At 36.1% G+C, this 15,963-nt stretch overlaps 2 protein-coding genes across 9 annotated transcripts; both read left to right on the top strand.

Moving 5' to 3' along the window:
- Positions 1-7,593: 7,593 nt before the first annotated feature.
- LOC121792412 (pre-mRNA-splicing factor 38-like) lies at positions 7,594-11,816 on the top strand. The gene is made up of 6 exons (XM_042190339.1): positions 7,594-7,980; positions 8,511-8,632; positions 8,764-8,854; positions 10,029-10,158; positions 10,247-10,317; positions 11,242-11,816. The coding sequence occupies exons 1-6, from the start codon at positions 7,691-7,693 to the stop codon at positions 11,690-11,692; spliced, it is 1,155 nt and encodes a 384-aa protein (XP_042046273.1). The 5' UTR covers positions 7,594-7,690; the 3' UTR covers positions 11,693-11,816.
- A 1,393-nt stretch (positions 11,817-13,209) lies between these two features.
- On the top strand, positions 13,210-15,676 carry LOC121792413 (single-stranded DNA-binding protein, mitochondrial-like). 8 transcript variants are annotated; one of them, XM_042190346.1, is made up of 6 exons: positions 13,253-13,402; positions 13,517-13,632; positions 14,030-14,238; positions 14,336-14,436; positions 15,218-15,277; positions 15,378-15,676. In XM_042190346.1, exons 3-6 carry the CDS (start codon positions 14,123-14,125, stop codon positions 15,392-15,394), a joined length of 294 nt encoding a protein of 97 aa, XP_042046280.1. In that variant the 5' UTR covers positions 13,253-13,402; positions 13,517-13,632; positions 14,030-14,122; the 3' UTR covers positions 15,395-15,676. The 8 variants fall into 8 exon arrangements, with proteins under 8 accessions (XP_042046281.1, XP_042046275.1, XP_042046280.1 ...); XM_042190345.1 differs by having other exon boundaries at positions 13,517-13,710; XM_042190344.1 differs by having other exon boundaries at positions 13,517-13,719.
- Positions 15,677-15,963: the final 287 nt, after the last annotated feature.

The following is a 15,963-nucleotide window of genomic DNA, read 5'->3' as shown; positions in this document are numbered from 1 at the left end:
CAAAAGAGCCGCCTCTAATTTTCAAGAAGGAAGAGAGAGAAAGAATGTTGCAACCAATAAAAGATGTAACTACAGTTAAAGGATGCACGCCTATAAGCAAGGGCATATCTGCAGATATGCCTCTTTGTGTAGGTGAAGGAGAGAGAGTAATAGAGGCAATCATTACACAAAGAAGAAAGAGAGAAGATGCATGCTTGATCCGTTTATATTCTACACTCTACAATGTGGAAAAGAGCTAAGGAAGAAGAAAGAACACAAAATAGGTATCTACTTCCATTTATTAGATTGAATACAAAAATTATTGCCAATTTACCACGTACATTTAAACATTCTTTTGTTTACATTAAACCTTAACCAAATAACACACCTACCTTTTGTGGAAGAGAGAAGAAGATGAAGAAGAATTTCCAATTATTTGGTAAGACCTTTAATTTAAAGACTTTAAGAAGTATATTATATAGACCTTTAAGACCTATATTATTTTCAGATTAAGATACTAAGGTACAAATGATTACATTTGCAGGATATCTGCATCTTTCTCTTAATGGAAAAAAATGAACAACCAAAAACAAGTATTATTCTTATTTAATAGATTTGCAAACTTGGAATTATCAAAACAGGTATCTCAAAGAATATGAATTCAAGGTCTAGGTAAAGGAATTCATATAATTATATCCAACTGCAGATCTATTACACAAAACATTAAATAATACATTTTGATTATGCTACTTGACATTCTTAAATTAGCACTGAGATACATGTATTAATCACCATATTTGGCACCAGAAATAATTCCATAGAATATATGCATACCCTAGGAAAGTCAGTACTAAAATAAGTTAGTTAATAGAACAACTTAATATATACACACTCAGAATAGATTTTTGTGCATGCTCTATTAATTATAGACCCCATTAATTAGGTCACACGTCAGCTGCATTTATGACAATTAGTTGTTGTTCCCTAATAATATTAACCCTATTTTGCAGGAATACCAAAACAAACTAAGAAATCCTAATGACAGAAGTCTTCCTCAAATTTTCAAGAAGGAAGAGAGAGAAAGAGTGTCGCAACCAATAAAATAGTAAACTACAAATACAGGTTGCACGCCTATAAGCCTCTGCATATCTGCACATATGTGTCTTGGTGTAGGTGAAGGAGAGAGAAAAGGAAGAAGGAAGAACACAAAATAGGTATCTACTGCCATTTATTAGCTTGAACAAATATATAATTGTCGGTTTAATATTTTAATTTATACTTTACTTTGTTTACAGAATATATCCAAATAACACACCTACCTTTTGTGGAAAATAGAAGAAGATGAAGAAGAATTTCCAATTATTTAGTAAGACATTTAGTTTCAAGATCTTTAAGAAGTATATTATATAGACTACCACAATAATCAACATCAGCTTTGAGAACTATATTATTTGCACTTTAAGAACTATATTATTTGCAGATTAAGATAATAATGTACAAATGCTACATTTGCAGGATATCTGAATATTAATCTCAATGGAATAGTTCATGAACAACCAAACACAAGTACTATTCTTATTTATTAGATTTGCAAACATGGATATTGAAATCAGGACACTCATTGAATATGAAATCAATGTATAGTTTCTTAAATCATATGATTATAATGCACTGCAGATCTATTAAAAATAACATTAAATGATACATTTTGAATATGCAACTTGAAATTCTAAAATTAGCACTGAGATATTGAATACATTTTCCATATTATTATACAAAAGCAAGTTATACCATAACATTAAATGATATTGAATTCTTAATTTCTATATATGTATTAGCACAGAGATTTTGTACTCTAAGCAGCTTTCCTCAATTTCTATATGTATTAGCACTGAGATTTTATACTCTAAGCAGCTTTGAAATTCTTAAATTAGCACTAAAATATTGAATTCTTAATTTCTATATATGTATTAGATTTTGTACTCTATATTTGGTACTAATATATCTTTCATACTTGTTCAGGTAATTGAAGCACTGAATTTGCAGAATATATGTATCTCAATTACATATGAAAAGTGTGATGTATTTGTGTATAGGATTGAGGTTTAATAGTTCAAAAAATAGTGAACTGCACAAAACAATCAAACAAAAGCTACCAAAAATCGAATAATAAAAACAGCAAAGCAACATTGAAACCATGAATGACAGAAACAATATTCATAAACAAAGGCAAAAAAAACAAAAAAAAATCCGAAGAAGAAACCTCATTTTCCCTCCAAAATGCTGCCAGATGGCAGACAAAAAAAACTCTCACTTTAGATATTGATAGATTCTAAAGACAAATATTTTCAAATATAATAATACATTTTATACTTTCATTTACTTACAATTAAATATGATGGATAAAGGAGAAAATGTCCATCGTTTGAGATAATTCTAAAGACAAAAAGAATATAAATGTTTTCAAATACACCAAGAGTAAATGAAGAAGGGGGCTACGTCTAGAGGACAATACAAATTGAACTTTGTCTACACAAATCAAGACCAACCAAAAGTCAGTAGTAAGTAGCATACTATAAAAAAATACTCCTAACGTACGAAAAATAGGACATATTGCGAATGACATGAATTTTAATGTGAAATTGGTAAGGTAAGAGAGAAGTAGTGTTAGTGGAATGTGGGGTCCATATTATTAGTAAAAGAGAAGGGGAAAAGTAAGAGAGAAGTTGTTGAAAAATTTCATTTTTTAAATATGAACTTTTTCGTAGACAACCAAAAATTGCAAGTGTGCTCTATTTTTCCTGAACGGGGGGAGTACTAATTTGTCACTAATTTCTATTTTCGTTTGTCCCTAAAAGTTTATCACCTTTCACTTTTATCATATTTGATAGTGAACCTCACATTCCACTAACTCATTTTTACTTATACTTTATTATAAAACTAATATATATATGTGAATGGATGTGCCAATCCGCAAGCCGAAATCAATCCCAAGAGAAAATTGAATGACACCGAAGAACAAGGAATTTAACGTGGTTTGGTCGTAAAACCTACATCCACGGAGAAGACAATCTAAGACTTTATTCAATCACACCAAGCTAGTACAAGAACTACAACCGATCGAAGAATAGATCAAGAACAAACAAGCTCACACACAAGTTTCTCTCTATAATCACATTGAGAAAAGTAAAAGTGAACCTAACAAAGATAGTGCTTCCTTTATTGACGATTGTCTCTATATATGAGGAATGAGCTGCTTCTCTTCCTTATATCTGAGATGCTTCAATTGAAACTAGGCATGCACACGGGTCGGAAACCGCCGGTTCCGGTTATTGAACCGGCGGTTCACGGTTCATCATTCCCATGAACCGGAACCGGCCCGTCAAGGGTCCCGGCGGTTCCGGTTAAAAAAACCGCCGATTTACGGGGCGGTTCAAAACCGCCAGTTTTTTGGCCTGAACCGCCGGTTCCGGACCTGTTTGGCGGTTTGTCAACTTTTTTTGTTTTCTATGAAATGTGGGTAAATAAAATTCAAAAAAACATGATGAAAGTTGCAATTTTATTGAGATTACAAGTTACAACAATTACAAATCACAAAAACCTTGAGGTCTTGAAGTATTAAACAAAAATTTAAATACAACTAGACTACTAGTCAACAACGAAGCTAATTACAAATTACAAAAAAGACTTAGAAGTTCTGAACAATAAATTTATAAGTATATATACTCTTAGTCGGCGAATAGGATCTTTCTACATAACTAAATTAAGGACACCTTTAGCAATTCAACTTTAAATGTTGAGTTAGTCAAACAATCAACAATTATAGTAGAATTGTCAAAAGTTTCTCGGATTTAGACTTATAGAGAAATCTATTTCATCGACTAGAGTATATACAAATACAATTATTTAATTGTATTTGCATATTTTTAAAGTAGAAACAAATGGGAAAAAAGAAATAAAGGAAAAAGGACTTGAGTTCAACTTAAATTTAAAATTTAAGTTGAGGTGCCTACGTATCCCCAATGCTCATTTGCATTAGGGAATCAAAGTCCACGTAGTTCTCTTACCTTACTTACCTATTTGGCTTGGCCGGCGGTTGACGGTTGGCCTACGATTCATCCCCGGTGAATTCTTCTTGTGATCCCTCCTAACGATCATCCAATCATTTTCTTGTTCTCTGACGTCAGCTTTGGCCCAATCATCAAGCAACATCATAGCTTCCATATTTTTCGCGGAGAGCTTACTTCTTGATTCATCCAACACACGCGAGCCAACACTAAAAGCGAACTCGACGGCGACAGTGGAAGCCGGAACAGAAAAAATCTCCTTGGCCATTGACACAAGTATGGGAAAATCTTTCTCGTGTGTTCCCCACCAATCGAGGACGTCGATTTGGGCGGGAGGAGTAGGACCTTCATCACCAAAGGAAAAGAGTGAATCGAAATATAAATCTAACTCACTTACCATACCTGAGGACCTTCCGCCGGTGTTGTAGCTGTATAGGTCGGCTAATTGGGATTGCGCATCGGGGTCATCATAATCGGCTTGAAATGCGAAGCCAAAGTTATGTTGTTGAGGAGGGGGAGGTCTTCTGACTTGGTGGGTATTGTTATACTTGGTTTCATATTCGGTGTAAAGAGCACGCAAATTAAACTCGAAGGTTTGTTGGATAATTGACCGGTTCGGGAGGTTTATTTGAAATGTTTCTGAGAGGTCTACTCCGAATTCGTCACTGGTATCCGATTGCAATGCTTTAAGTGGACTAAGATCAATAGAACTCAAACTGTTATAATAAAAATCTAAAATCTTGGAGGTACCGACTAATTCCCATTTTGGATCCAAGACCTTTGCAATCAAAAACACCGTTGGAATCTCACTGAAATACTTAAGCCATTTCTCAATCATATAATATAAAACACACATCAATTCAGGTGAAGAGTAAGCATTTTTCATCGCAGTTTTAAAACCAAGTGATATATACATGCAATGCTCTAAAACAGAACAATAGTGCAATAATAAACACCTGAAAATTCAACAGTTGCATTTTTGAAATATTTGAACAATTTAAATAAAGCCACGCTATGATCCCAACAACGATGGGAAAGATATAAATCATGAACGGGATAGGTTCTAAAAAAATCACACAAAGAATCTTTATGCGTCAAAGTAGAATTCAGACAATCATATGTTGAATTCCATCTATGAGACACATCCATGGTAAAATTCGTATATCTTACATTCTTTTGATGGCAATACTTCTTCCAAGCTCTGCCAATAGGTGACTTTTGATAGATTAATCTAACTGCGGTTCTAATAGGACTGCTTTTGCCATAATTCAAGCGCATCTTGTACACATAAATTCAAAATATGACATATGCATCTTTGATGAAAATACTTACCTCCAATAACCGGAGCACAAGCCACAATCAAGTCATTAATACTTGCAGTGTTAACAGTTGCATTATCAAACCAACAGAAAATATCTTGTTGCATAATTGAAATTCATTCAAAACTTGAATAATTAAAGAAGCAATTTCGGGTGCAGTGTGTGGTGTCTCAAATTCTCTAAAACCAATTAAACGTTTGTTCAAAGTCCAACTATTGTCCACAAAGTGAACCGTAATGCCCATGTATGAATGTCGGTTAAAACAATGAGTCCATACATCTGAGCAAATGTTCACTTTGTGTCCCAAGTTTAGTAAATAACGTGATAATTCAACTTTTTTCTCTAAACATTGTCTAACGGTAGATCGTTGAATGGTCATTCGACCTACTCTTTTGATAGCTACGTTCAAACCACTTTGCATAGTAACCTCAAATTTTTTGTCGTCATAAATATTAAAAGGAAAATGTTTCATTGCAGCCCATCTAGTCATAACGTCAGCAAAAAAAATTTGATCATATTTAAAAAGAGGCGTACCTGACAAACCTGAGCCACCGGGTTGGAAATTTAGTTGGGTTTGGGTAGAGGTAGTGCCACTTCTACCGGATGCTTTGTCATTAAATGACGACGGAGGGTGCCATATCCCCCACCACTCACAAATTTGTAGACTTTATCACAATAGTTACAATATGCATGAAACGTCGATGTCTCTTCTTGAGAGTGCGGATCATGAGGACTTCGAATCACCACCGGGACCTTCTTGTAGTGTTTAACAAAAATATCAGATTTCAAAGCTTTTGCAGTGTTAGTGGGTGGAGGGGGAGGAGGCATGTCCTCAATTCCGCCGGTGCTAGATGGAATATGAGAATGAGATCTATCATCATTGTTGTCCGAGTCCGACGATATAGACACGTCGTACTCGTCATCTTGTTGTTGGGACCTACCACCGCCCCCCACCTTGATGCATTTCAGCGAGTAGTATGACAATCCTATGATCTTCTTCTATCTATAAATATTATATAAATTGAAGTTTTAATTAGGAACACAAAAAAAAATTAAAAACTCAATCTTATGAAATTATGAATTGTACAAATAATTTTATTTTTTAGAACTTACTTGCATGCGTTCAGCCACCACTCGGGAAACCTCTTCCATAACTTCTCGACGGCTAGGTCGCCTTGATTTTGAGGGACAACTACTTTGATCTTGGGCAATTCCTTTGCCCCGATCACCACGTCCCAGTCCACCACGAGAAGAAGACATAGTGCAAAATGAAAGTAGTATGGAATATGGAGTATTGAATAAATGGTAAATTACGAACACAACAACAAATATAGTATTAAGTAGTAACTAGTAAACAACTTGAGCAATTAGAGAGAATGGGGAGAGAATAGAGAAATTGAGATTGAGAGAAGAAAATCCCTGTTAACAAAAGAATGAGGTGAGTAAAAATGATTGGGGAAGTAGGGTATTTATAGGAGTAAAATTGGAAGAAATAAAAAAAATTCAAATTTCAAATTCGGCCGGTTTACCGCGGTTTCTGAAACCGTCGGTTTCTGACTGGTTTTCAGGCCTATACACTGCTACCTACGCTCTGCCACCTGAAAAAGCACCGGAACCGTCGGAAACCGCCGGTTTTTCTGCACACCTCGCCTGCAACCCTACGCCCTAGCCGGAATCTGCCCATTGGGACTGTTGAACCGCCGGTTACGGTTTGTCATATTCCCGAACCTGAACCGGCCCGCTTGAACCGTCGAACCGCCGGGCCGATTCGGTTTGTGCATGCCTAGCTGAAACCGATCAGCTCACCGGCTTCTAACTCCCCAAATTATCGATCATTTCAAGTTCCCCCAATACAACTTGTTAAATGTGACTTAAAAGTGAATTATTTTGGGATTTTATTTAATTTTTTAAATAATAAAATACGTAAAAACATATTGTAATTTATTAAATTATAAAATATATTTAAAAAATCGGGTAATTTGAAGGTTTAGGATAACCCGATATCCGATCATCCAAAATTCCTATACCCGATCATCCATAAATTGGGTATCGGGTATCCAATTTCCAATATCCATTTTGACCACCCTAGACTATTCATTAGTTAACCTACTAATTTAATTATACTATAGTATGCCATTGTTTCCATTAATAAACCTACTAATAGTAATTATTTGAGATTTACGAATACAATTATGGTTTTAGACTTTTAGTAAGACAAAGCTCTTCGATTAAGAAACTCTTCAGACTTCAGGGCAACATAAAAAATACAATCTCTTTGAAAATTGGGAATTAGGTTTTCGGCCAAAATCTCCATCTCTCTCTCTCATGGCGAATCGAACAGATCCCCTCGCCAAGAGCATAAGGGGTACAAACCCCCAAAATCTGGTGGAGAAGATTTTGCGGACCAAAATATACCAGCACACTTACTGGAAGGAGCAATGTTTCGGGCTGACGGCGGAGACGCTCGTCGACAAGGCCATGGAGCTCGACCACCTCGGCGGAACTCACGGCGGCACCCGGAAACCCACCCCTTTTATGTGCCTTGTCATGAAGATGCTCCAGATTCAGCCCGACAAGGAAATCGTCGTCGAGTTCATAAAAAATCCCGAGTACAAGTAATCTATTCTATTTCATGCTCGATTCTCCTCATCCTATTAAATTATAGTGTTTGTGTGTAACATTTTTACGAATATATAGAGCGGCGTTTCTTATCTATTTCAACTCATTGAAAAGCTGATTGTCTAGTTTGATTAGATGAAATGCGTTTAAATTTGTTAAAATATCTATTCAATTAGTGCCGGGTGTCTTACAAATTTCTATCACGTGGCCGTAATTCATGGATGCGGAAAAATGCGTGATAGCTTTTGGTCGAAGTCCGGGCAGAAGGAATTAATCTCTGGCTCTCCATAACCACTGATTTTTAGTAATGTGATTTGGGTTAAATGGATTGTGATTGGTAAAATAGCATGAACTTCAAATTCCAAGAAAGTCTTTGCATTATTGTTTGCATCTTATTCCTGGCTGATTCCAGTTTTCTCGTTTTATTGTATAAGCCTGTTTGTTACAATGTTACTAAATGCTTTTCAAATGCCACACGATTCTGTTTCTGCGATTCTTAACTAATTTCGCATGGTCTTTGATTTAGATATGTTCGTGTGCTTGGAGCTTTTTATTTGCGTCTAACGGGAATGGATGTTGATGTTTACCGTTACTTGGAACCTTTATACAATGATTACCGAAAGCTGAGGCTCAAGCTAAATGATGGAAGTAAGATTATCTAACCCTTATTTGAGATTTTTTGTTCAATCTCAATCAGTTTGTTTATTGGTTCAAATTCTTTGAAGTGTCGATTGTTCTACTGTGTGACAGCTTTTCTTTTTCTGACTTGATTGCTACAGAATTCACATTGACACATGTTGATGAGTACATTGATGAGCTTTTGACAAAAGACTACTCATGTGATATCGCACTACCGCGAATCAAAAAAAGGTATCTGAAATGCAATGTGGGCAAGGTTCTGACGGTGTTTATGTGTTTATTTTAATATTGTTTTAGTATCTTGACCTTTGTATGATAATATGTTAGTCATGTTGGCCCTTTTTGCTTGTTAGTGTTGAGTTAGGTGATACCACCAGCTACTGTCAGAATGTTAATGTTGAAACCCACTAGCTCTGAAAATTTGTAGAAGAGAATTACGAACAGAACTTAATCTTTTGTCTAGGCCTGTTAGTTGCTATAAATGGTGAGTGTGGTTCTATAAAGGTGGAACAGGTAGCTTGAGAATATAATATACTCCCTCCGTCCCTGAAAAGTATGAACTATTTCCTTTTTAGTTCATCTCTGAAAAGTATGAACTTTCTAATTTTGGAAATTTCTCTCTCTTTAATGAGGTGGGCCCATTCTCCACTATCAATACTTTAAAATTTTTTTCTTTCTATCTCTCTCTTACTTTTCTGATTATGCATTAAAACTCGTGCCGAACCAAATGTTCATACTCTTTGGGGATGGAGGAAGTAGTTTCTTACTACCTCCATCTTTGAAAAATAGAATCTTTTTGAAACGGCACGGGTGTTAATGCACAATTGGTAAAGTAAGAGAGATGGGGAGGAAAATGGGTAAAGTCAGAGAGATGAAGAGAAAAAGTAGTGGAAGTAGTGGTAGTGGATTGTGGGGGCCACTTCCTAAAATAGAAAGTTTAGAAAGTTTATATTTTTAAGTTATAGAGAAAAAGTAGTGGTAGTGGATTGTGGGGGCCACTTCCTAAAATAGAAAGTTTAGAAAGTTTCTATTTTTAAGGTACGGAGGTAGTATTATCTTATGATTACTACATAATAACTTTAATATTTTAATGAACATAATGTAATGCTTTATTTTTCATTTTAAAGTTACGATCAGGTATCATATGAACTGGTACAAATGTTACTCTATAATGTGAACAATTCATGCCTGACCCACTACTTTGAGCATATCTGAGTTCTGACTTCTATTATGTGATCCTTTTATGTGAACAATTCATACTTGCATCTGTAGATTTGTTAAACAAAGTAACCCATTTCTTTGAGCATATAAAAAATAACTATTCCATGTTTGAAAACTCTTATTCTTTCATTGGTTGTTTCTCTTGTTTGAAGGTCTCAATATCAGCAATATTTTCTGCTTGCAGATGGACTCTTGAAGGACTTGGTTCGCTTGAGCCTCGAAGAAGTGCTCTTGAAGATGATTTTGAAGAGGAAGAGGAAAAGGATGAAGATGACCAACTTGCTGATGGATTAGATTCTGCTGCCGATGACAAGGTCAATACACTATACACAGCATATGATTTTAATTTGCCTGATTATTTCTTGTTTGGAGACCTTCTCTTATTTGATTATTTTACACCAGGATTACTACCGGGCACGAAGTCCAACTAGGGATAAAGATCGAGATAGAAAACGTGATAGTCACAGATATAGGTACGACCAAGTACTTCTTTTGTACATTCAAATATTGCTTGTCATCAGCAATTTGTTTGGTGATTCGGGTCTAGTGTGTTACTCATGTTTCATTTTCCGCAACCATAGTGAAGCAAGAAATTTTGCTTTTTGTGGTGTTTAACTTCTTCTCTGTTTTGAATGGGAGTTCTGAGTGAGTTGGATGCTGTTGTTTGAATCATGAATGTACTTGATCGTACATGTCACAATACTGTGATTGCCTGAGCAACATGGCATTTCAAGCCTCTGGTGGCTTATAACAGCATCCTATATTAAAACATCGCGGTCCTGCCAGGTTTCTCTGCACTGGCAGTGTGCAGCTGAGAAGTATGATGTATCGTACAATTGTTCTCTGTAAAACAGAAAGTGTTAAGCACAATATTTCCCCTTAAACTTTTTTTGTTGCACTCCATCTCCGGTTGTATTGGTGCTGTACCTACATATACATAATCTCACTTTTGAGGTAACAAAAAATTGGAGGTTGTGACATTGCGAAGAATTTGCATGTGTGTTTATTTTGTTCGTTATCCAATTTTTCCTTAGTGCACAATATCCTACTGTATGCGTCTTATGTATGTCATTGTGGTATTTTGTGTCCGTTTGCATTGGTTTTAAGGAAATGCTCCTCTACTGTTCAAGAAATCAAGATACGAGGATCAACCATTTCTACCTAGTAATTTTCGAATATTGATTGATTTTTATGACTTAAGAGTATCTTTTCCTATTTGGTCCGTTAAAATTCTCAGTTATAAGGGAGGGTTATTGTGCTAACCAGTTGCATTATTACCCTTCGGTTTACCTTCAATTAATTTTTTTTTTGTGATATTATCTGGTGAAGTACAGAAGGATAAAGTTAAAGCTGTATTGACAAGAACTGACAGACGGTCTATCTTTAAAAAATTTCAGGGACCGTGACTATGACAGGGATCGGGACTACGACAGAGATAGAGATAGGGACTACGAAAGAGATTATGATAGAGACCGTGGAAGACGAGACAGAGATCGAGACAGGGACAGATATCGCCTAAGAGACGAGAAAGATTATGGGCGTGATAGAGAGCGAGATAGAGAAGGTAGAGACCGTGAAAGACGAGAGAGGGACCGCGGGAGGAGGATGAGCCATTCAAGGAGCCGCAGTAGAAGTAGGGATCGCAAGGATCGTGATGAGCGTCGCAGACGGCACCACTCCAGCACGAGCCCCAAAAGACGAGGAGAGGCACCTGAGGATGAGCCACAAAAGAAGAAGAAAGAGAAAAAGGCAGCAAAGAAAGACGACGGAACAGATCATCCAGATCCTGAGATTGCAGAGCAGAACAGGCTCCGTTTGTCTCTAGGATTGAAGCCTTTGAGGGTCTGAAACATCAATTAATGCTTGTAATAAAGATTGATGAATCTTAAATTTGTATTGATATGATGCTTCAGTTTGTTCATCAGTACACAAGTTTTTCATGGAAATGGTAAAATTAGAAATACATTGATTAGATGGGTGAATTCTCAAATACATGAAAATCAATGTTCAGGTAGGAGTATTCCATGTTTATCATATTGAAGAACACCTGATAGATTCAAGGCTCTGCACTTGTCTCCCATGAGTATCCTCTTCTTGCAGAGCTCCATAGCCTCGGTGTTGGTCGCCGTCTTTGTTCTTTTGAGCCTAAGCTTGACCTTTTTAAAACTGATTTTCCACTTGCTGGTGAGGATGGCGGAGGCAACCGCGATGGGACGTCGTCGTTGGCATGGCAGCACGACACGGTTTGTGATTTGTTGAGTCTTGCTTTCATCATCGGCAGTAGCAATGCCGAACCCAAAAGGCATGTTTGGTGATCTGACGATGCCACAGGCAATGGAGATGGCACCAATTTTGTGAGTTCTGAGTCTTGCTGCTTCCATCATTTAGTTGAAGCATCTGCTTGCCTTGTACTCAACACTTGATTGCTTCTTCTTCTTCTTCTACATAGAAAGAAGTGGTTGCTTTTGAAATGCACATGACATATTTGTGAATTGTGACTGTGGGTGGTGGAAGTGGATGTTGATAGGCTGTCTATTTTTATTTGCTTATGTTCCTACCTTATAATTAAGAGTTGCAATTTACTTCACAAATTTGATGTTGCAATTTACTCCAAAAATATGATCACTAACGTATATTGATGAACATTAATTACCTTTATATCCTATCGTATATAATCAGTATCGTCTTATATTGTAGATATTGGTTACAAGGAAAGGAAGGATATCGAACTATAATTATTGGAAATAGTTCACATGTTTCCTATATCTCGAGCTATGAGTTTGTTATACTTTAGTGGATACGGCCTACTTGGATAATGCTTCACTACCAGTCTACCACCATCAAAAGAAATTTATGATAAAAAAAAAAGAACGAGAAACAAATATAAATCGAATGTGTGCGTTTATATATGCAGTCTCACAAAATAAAAGTGCTAATGAGAACTGAGTTGTATCGTGCAAAAGATTGAAATATAAATACAATGTATAAGAGTAGCACAAATGTGTATCGCAATTACACCACCCCCTCCGTACCATTTAAGAATACTACATTCTTAAGTGACTAGAGATTTTAGATGGAGTTGTTTAATGAGAAGAGAGAGAGAGTTTATTTCAAGAATAGAGAGTGATCATTTTGATTGAAAAAAAAAAGAAAAATAATAATTTTGATTGCGACTAAGAAAAGCAAAGAAAATATAGTCATCTTGAATAAATACTAGTATGGATGCGGATGGGTCAGAATATATTGCAAACTATAATTCAAAAACACTAAGTACTGTGATGTACTCTTAATTCACGAAAATAATATTTAAAGTGTTAATGGAGAGAGAATAAATACTCCTAAGAAAGATGAAAAAAAGAAAAGGGTAAATCTTAAAAAAGACATTGATATAGTAATTGTGTTTATACATAAACCCTTTTGATGTGGGTGCCTATTTTCCTGTCTTAAACCCTTGTCAACTCACTTCATCCTCTCGCCCCTAAATTCCGCAATCTTCCTAATTTCTCCACCGGTAACTTTTAGCTCTGCATTCTCTCAGTTTGATTTTCACAATGTTAGGTTAGATTTTCACCTAGCCACTTGCATATCTGCTTTTGGATTTATTTTCAATGATTTTATGGTATTAATAAAGCCTGTGACTTTGATCCTTACACCAAAATTGGGGATTGACAGATTATAGTTTTGGGGATTGTAAAACAGCGGCGTGTCTGCAGAGGAGCTCGAAGGTTTTCTTCTCGACTGATTCATTCAGAGAGGCCGGAGTTACAGCTCCAGGGCGTTGATCCCAGGAAAGGCTGGAATTTCCGCGGCGTGCACCGTTTATGCTTCTGATTCTATTCAATGATCGCCTCAGCTGATTTATAGGAGTATCATTAGTTATAATACTTTATTATATTCAGAATTTCAGATACATTTTGGTCAAATTGAGACTACTCTAATTTCCTAGGTTTAGCTTTCTATTGTTTGAGTCTTTCATTGTTCATTTGAGATGTTATCATGTGATCCTGGAGCTTTATCGGAGAACTGCATCATTAATCGAGAACTATCAAGTTTGGAATACATTCGTGGAATTTCTTATCTTGCATAGGATCCTAGTCAATTGTGTGGTTTATTTGCTTGATTTATCAAATATTATGTATGAAGATCTGCTTATTCACTAATCACTAGGACATCTGTTTTCGCCAGGCTACTATATGCGGAAAAGTTGGTCAAGCCCCCATCCAGAAGATCTTGAGGAATGGTAAAACTGTAACCACATTCACTGTAGGAACTGGAGGTATGTTTGATCAGAGAACCGTAGGTTCTCATGACTTGCCAAAACCAGTTCAGTGGCATCGTATTGCAGTTCATAACCCTATGCTTGCAGCCTATGCAGTGCAACAAGTTGTGAAAAAGTAGGAAGTTGTCTTCTTTTTTGTTATTTATAAAATTAAAATTTTACATTCCTGTCTTTTTCTTGGAGTACCAACTGATAAATGGAGCTCAATCCAGTTCTTCAGTTTACGTTGAGGGTGATATTGAAACAAGAGTCTACAATGACAGCATCAATGGAGACATAAAAAGCATACCAGAAATTTGTGTGCGCCGTGATGGTATGTGAATTTGAATCTCTATTGCTTACTGACTGAAGATCAAATATATGCTGTTGTTGCAAAGTAGTAACTAATTAAACAGTGAAGCTGCTGAAAAAATGCTACAAACATATATGCCTTGGGGAGTGAAGATTGATTTGTCCTACTTGTAGTTTATCATAGTGTATCAGTCAGAACGTGTGGACTTATCTGCAAGCATTGTGACCTCTAACTGGGCATGCATTTGGCTTGTATGACCAACTTGTCCCCAGAAAGATAGGGGCTACCTAGAGTTTTCTCGTTGATCTAGACCAGCATTTCCATTCCATAGAAGTGTTGAATCTGAATTTATTCAAACATTATCAGCCATAACATTTTCTAGTGCGATTAAGTACTTATTTTTTGTAAAATGTATCTGCTCTTATAGGAGCATATGTTGCATTTTAGTTCACACCATCTCACCATTGTGTCTCTCTTCAGGAGTTTATACTTCATGTTGACACCTAAAGCATCAATGATTAGACACTCTGGACTAATAATATACTACTATCAAAATTAATATCTTTAAAGCCTCCAGCTTATGGATCACACGATTTAAGTTCTTTTATAACTAAGATAGGTTGATAATCGTTGTAAATTTTGAAGTTGTCAATTGGGGGATTCAAATAGTTTGAGCTATTGTTTACAACGTACTTACAAAACTAGTGTTCATTTTGTACGTATATTTTGCATGTACGTATTATGTTACTGTTCATTTCTTTTCATGTTAACCCCATTGTGGTGTGATTACCTAATTTTGCAGGAAGGGTTCGGCTTATAAAGGCAGGGGAAAGCATGGACAGTATTTCCATTGATGAGCTACGTAAGTCAACTTATATACTTGTTCAGTTGCGATCAAATTTCTTCCAATTTTTCGATTTGTTATCCATTTCTCTTATTGGGGGATATTTATTTGCCTGCAGGTGAAGAATTATTTTAGTGATATCCAGTAAAGCATGTGGGGCTGATGAAGATCTCAAAATAACTCAGCCTTGAATACGTTTCTCCTTTCTATTGATATTTTTCTTAAATTTTTAGCGTGTAACGGTTATAACTTAGAATAGATATAATTCATATTTGACAGATCATGCTGGTGTCAAATTTGAATTTTAATGATTGACCCTGCTGTAGAATGCATATTACTTGACCCTTTGCTTATCAGTACTGTTAGGAGGTTCATAAATCATAAGAAACTTTTGCCATGATAGCAATCTTGTCATCATCCCTCTCTCGAGTGACCCCTGGAGCATGGGTTCGGTCGGAGGCAGAGATGGGAGAGTTGGTCAGAGCCAAAACGCACTCAAGTTCCACTTTGTGATGGCCTTGAGGTCACAACACGAATCTCAGCATCTCCACGCAACACTTGGTGCATTGATCTGATCGAGTCTAGCTACATAGTATATATACTAATGATTGTTACATCAAATATACGTTTTATTATTCCAATCTTGACATAGGGTGGTAGTCTGAGCTTTAAACTATGTCTTGCAATATGGTGCATTGGTAATG

This window comes from Salvia splendens, chromosome 2, assembly GCF_004379255.2.
Source record: "Salvia splendens isolate huo1 chromosome 2, SspV2, whole genome shotgun sequence".
Taxonomy (NCBI): Eukaryota; Viridiplantae; Streptophyta; class Magnoliopsida; order Lamiales; family Lamiaceae; genus Salvia; species Salvia splendens.
The sequence above is the reverse complement of the archived record's forward strand: the minus strand, read 5'-3'. Positions and strand labels throughout refer to the sequence as shown.

Bases quoted from the DNA above. Each gene is read 5' to 3' on its own strand.
- LOC121792413 (XM_042190347.1), top strand. From the start codon at position 14,123: ATGTTTGATCAGAGAACCGTAGGTTCTCATGACTTGCCAAAACCAGTT. The intron at 14,239-14,335 runs GTAGGAAGTTGT...AGCTCAATCCAG, and splicing joins GTGCAACAAGTTGTGAAAAA to TTCTTCAGTTTACGTTGAGG. The intron at 14,437-15,217 runs GTATGTGAATTT...CTAATTTTGCAG, and splicing joins AATTTGTGTGCGCCGTGATG to GAAGGGTTCGGCTTATAAAG.
- LOC121792412 (XM_042190339.1), top strand. From the start codon at position 7,691: ATGGCGAATCGAACAGATCCCCTCGCCAAGAGCATAAGGGGTACAAAC. The intron at 7,981-8,510 runs GTAATCTATTCT...TCTTTGATTTAG, and splicing joins ATAAAAAATCCCGAGTACAA to ATATGTTCGTGTGCTTGGAG. The intron at 8,633-8,763 runs GTAAGATTATCT...TGATTGCTACAG, and splicing joins GCTCAAGCTAAATGATGGAA to AATTCACATTGACACATGTT.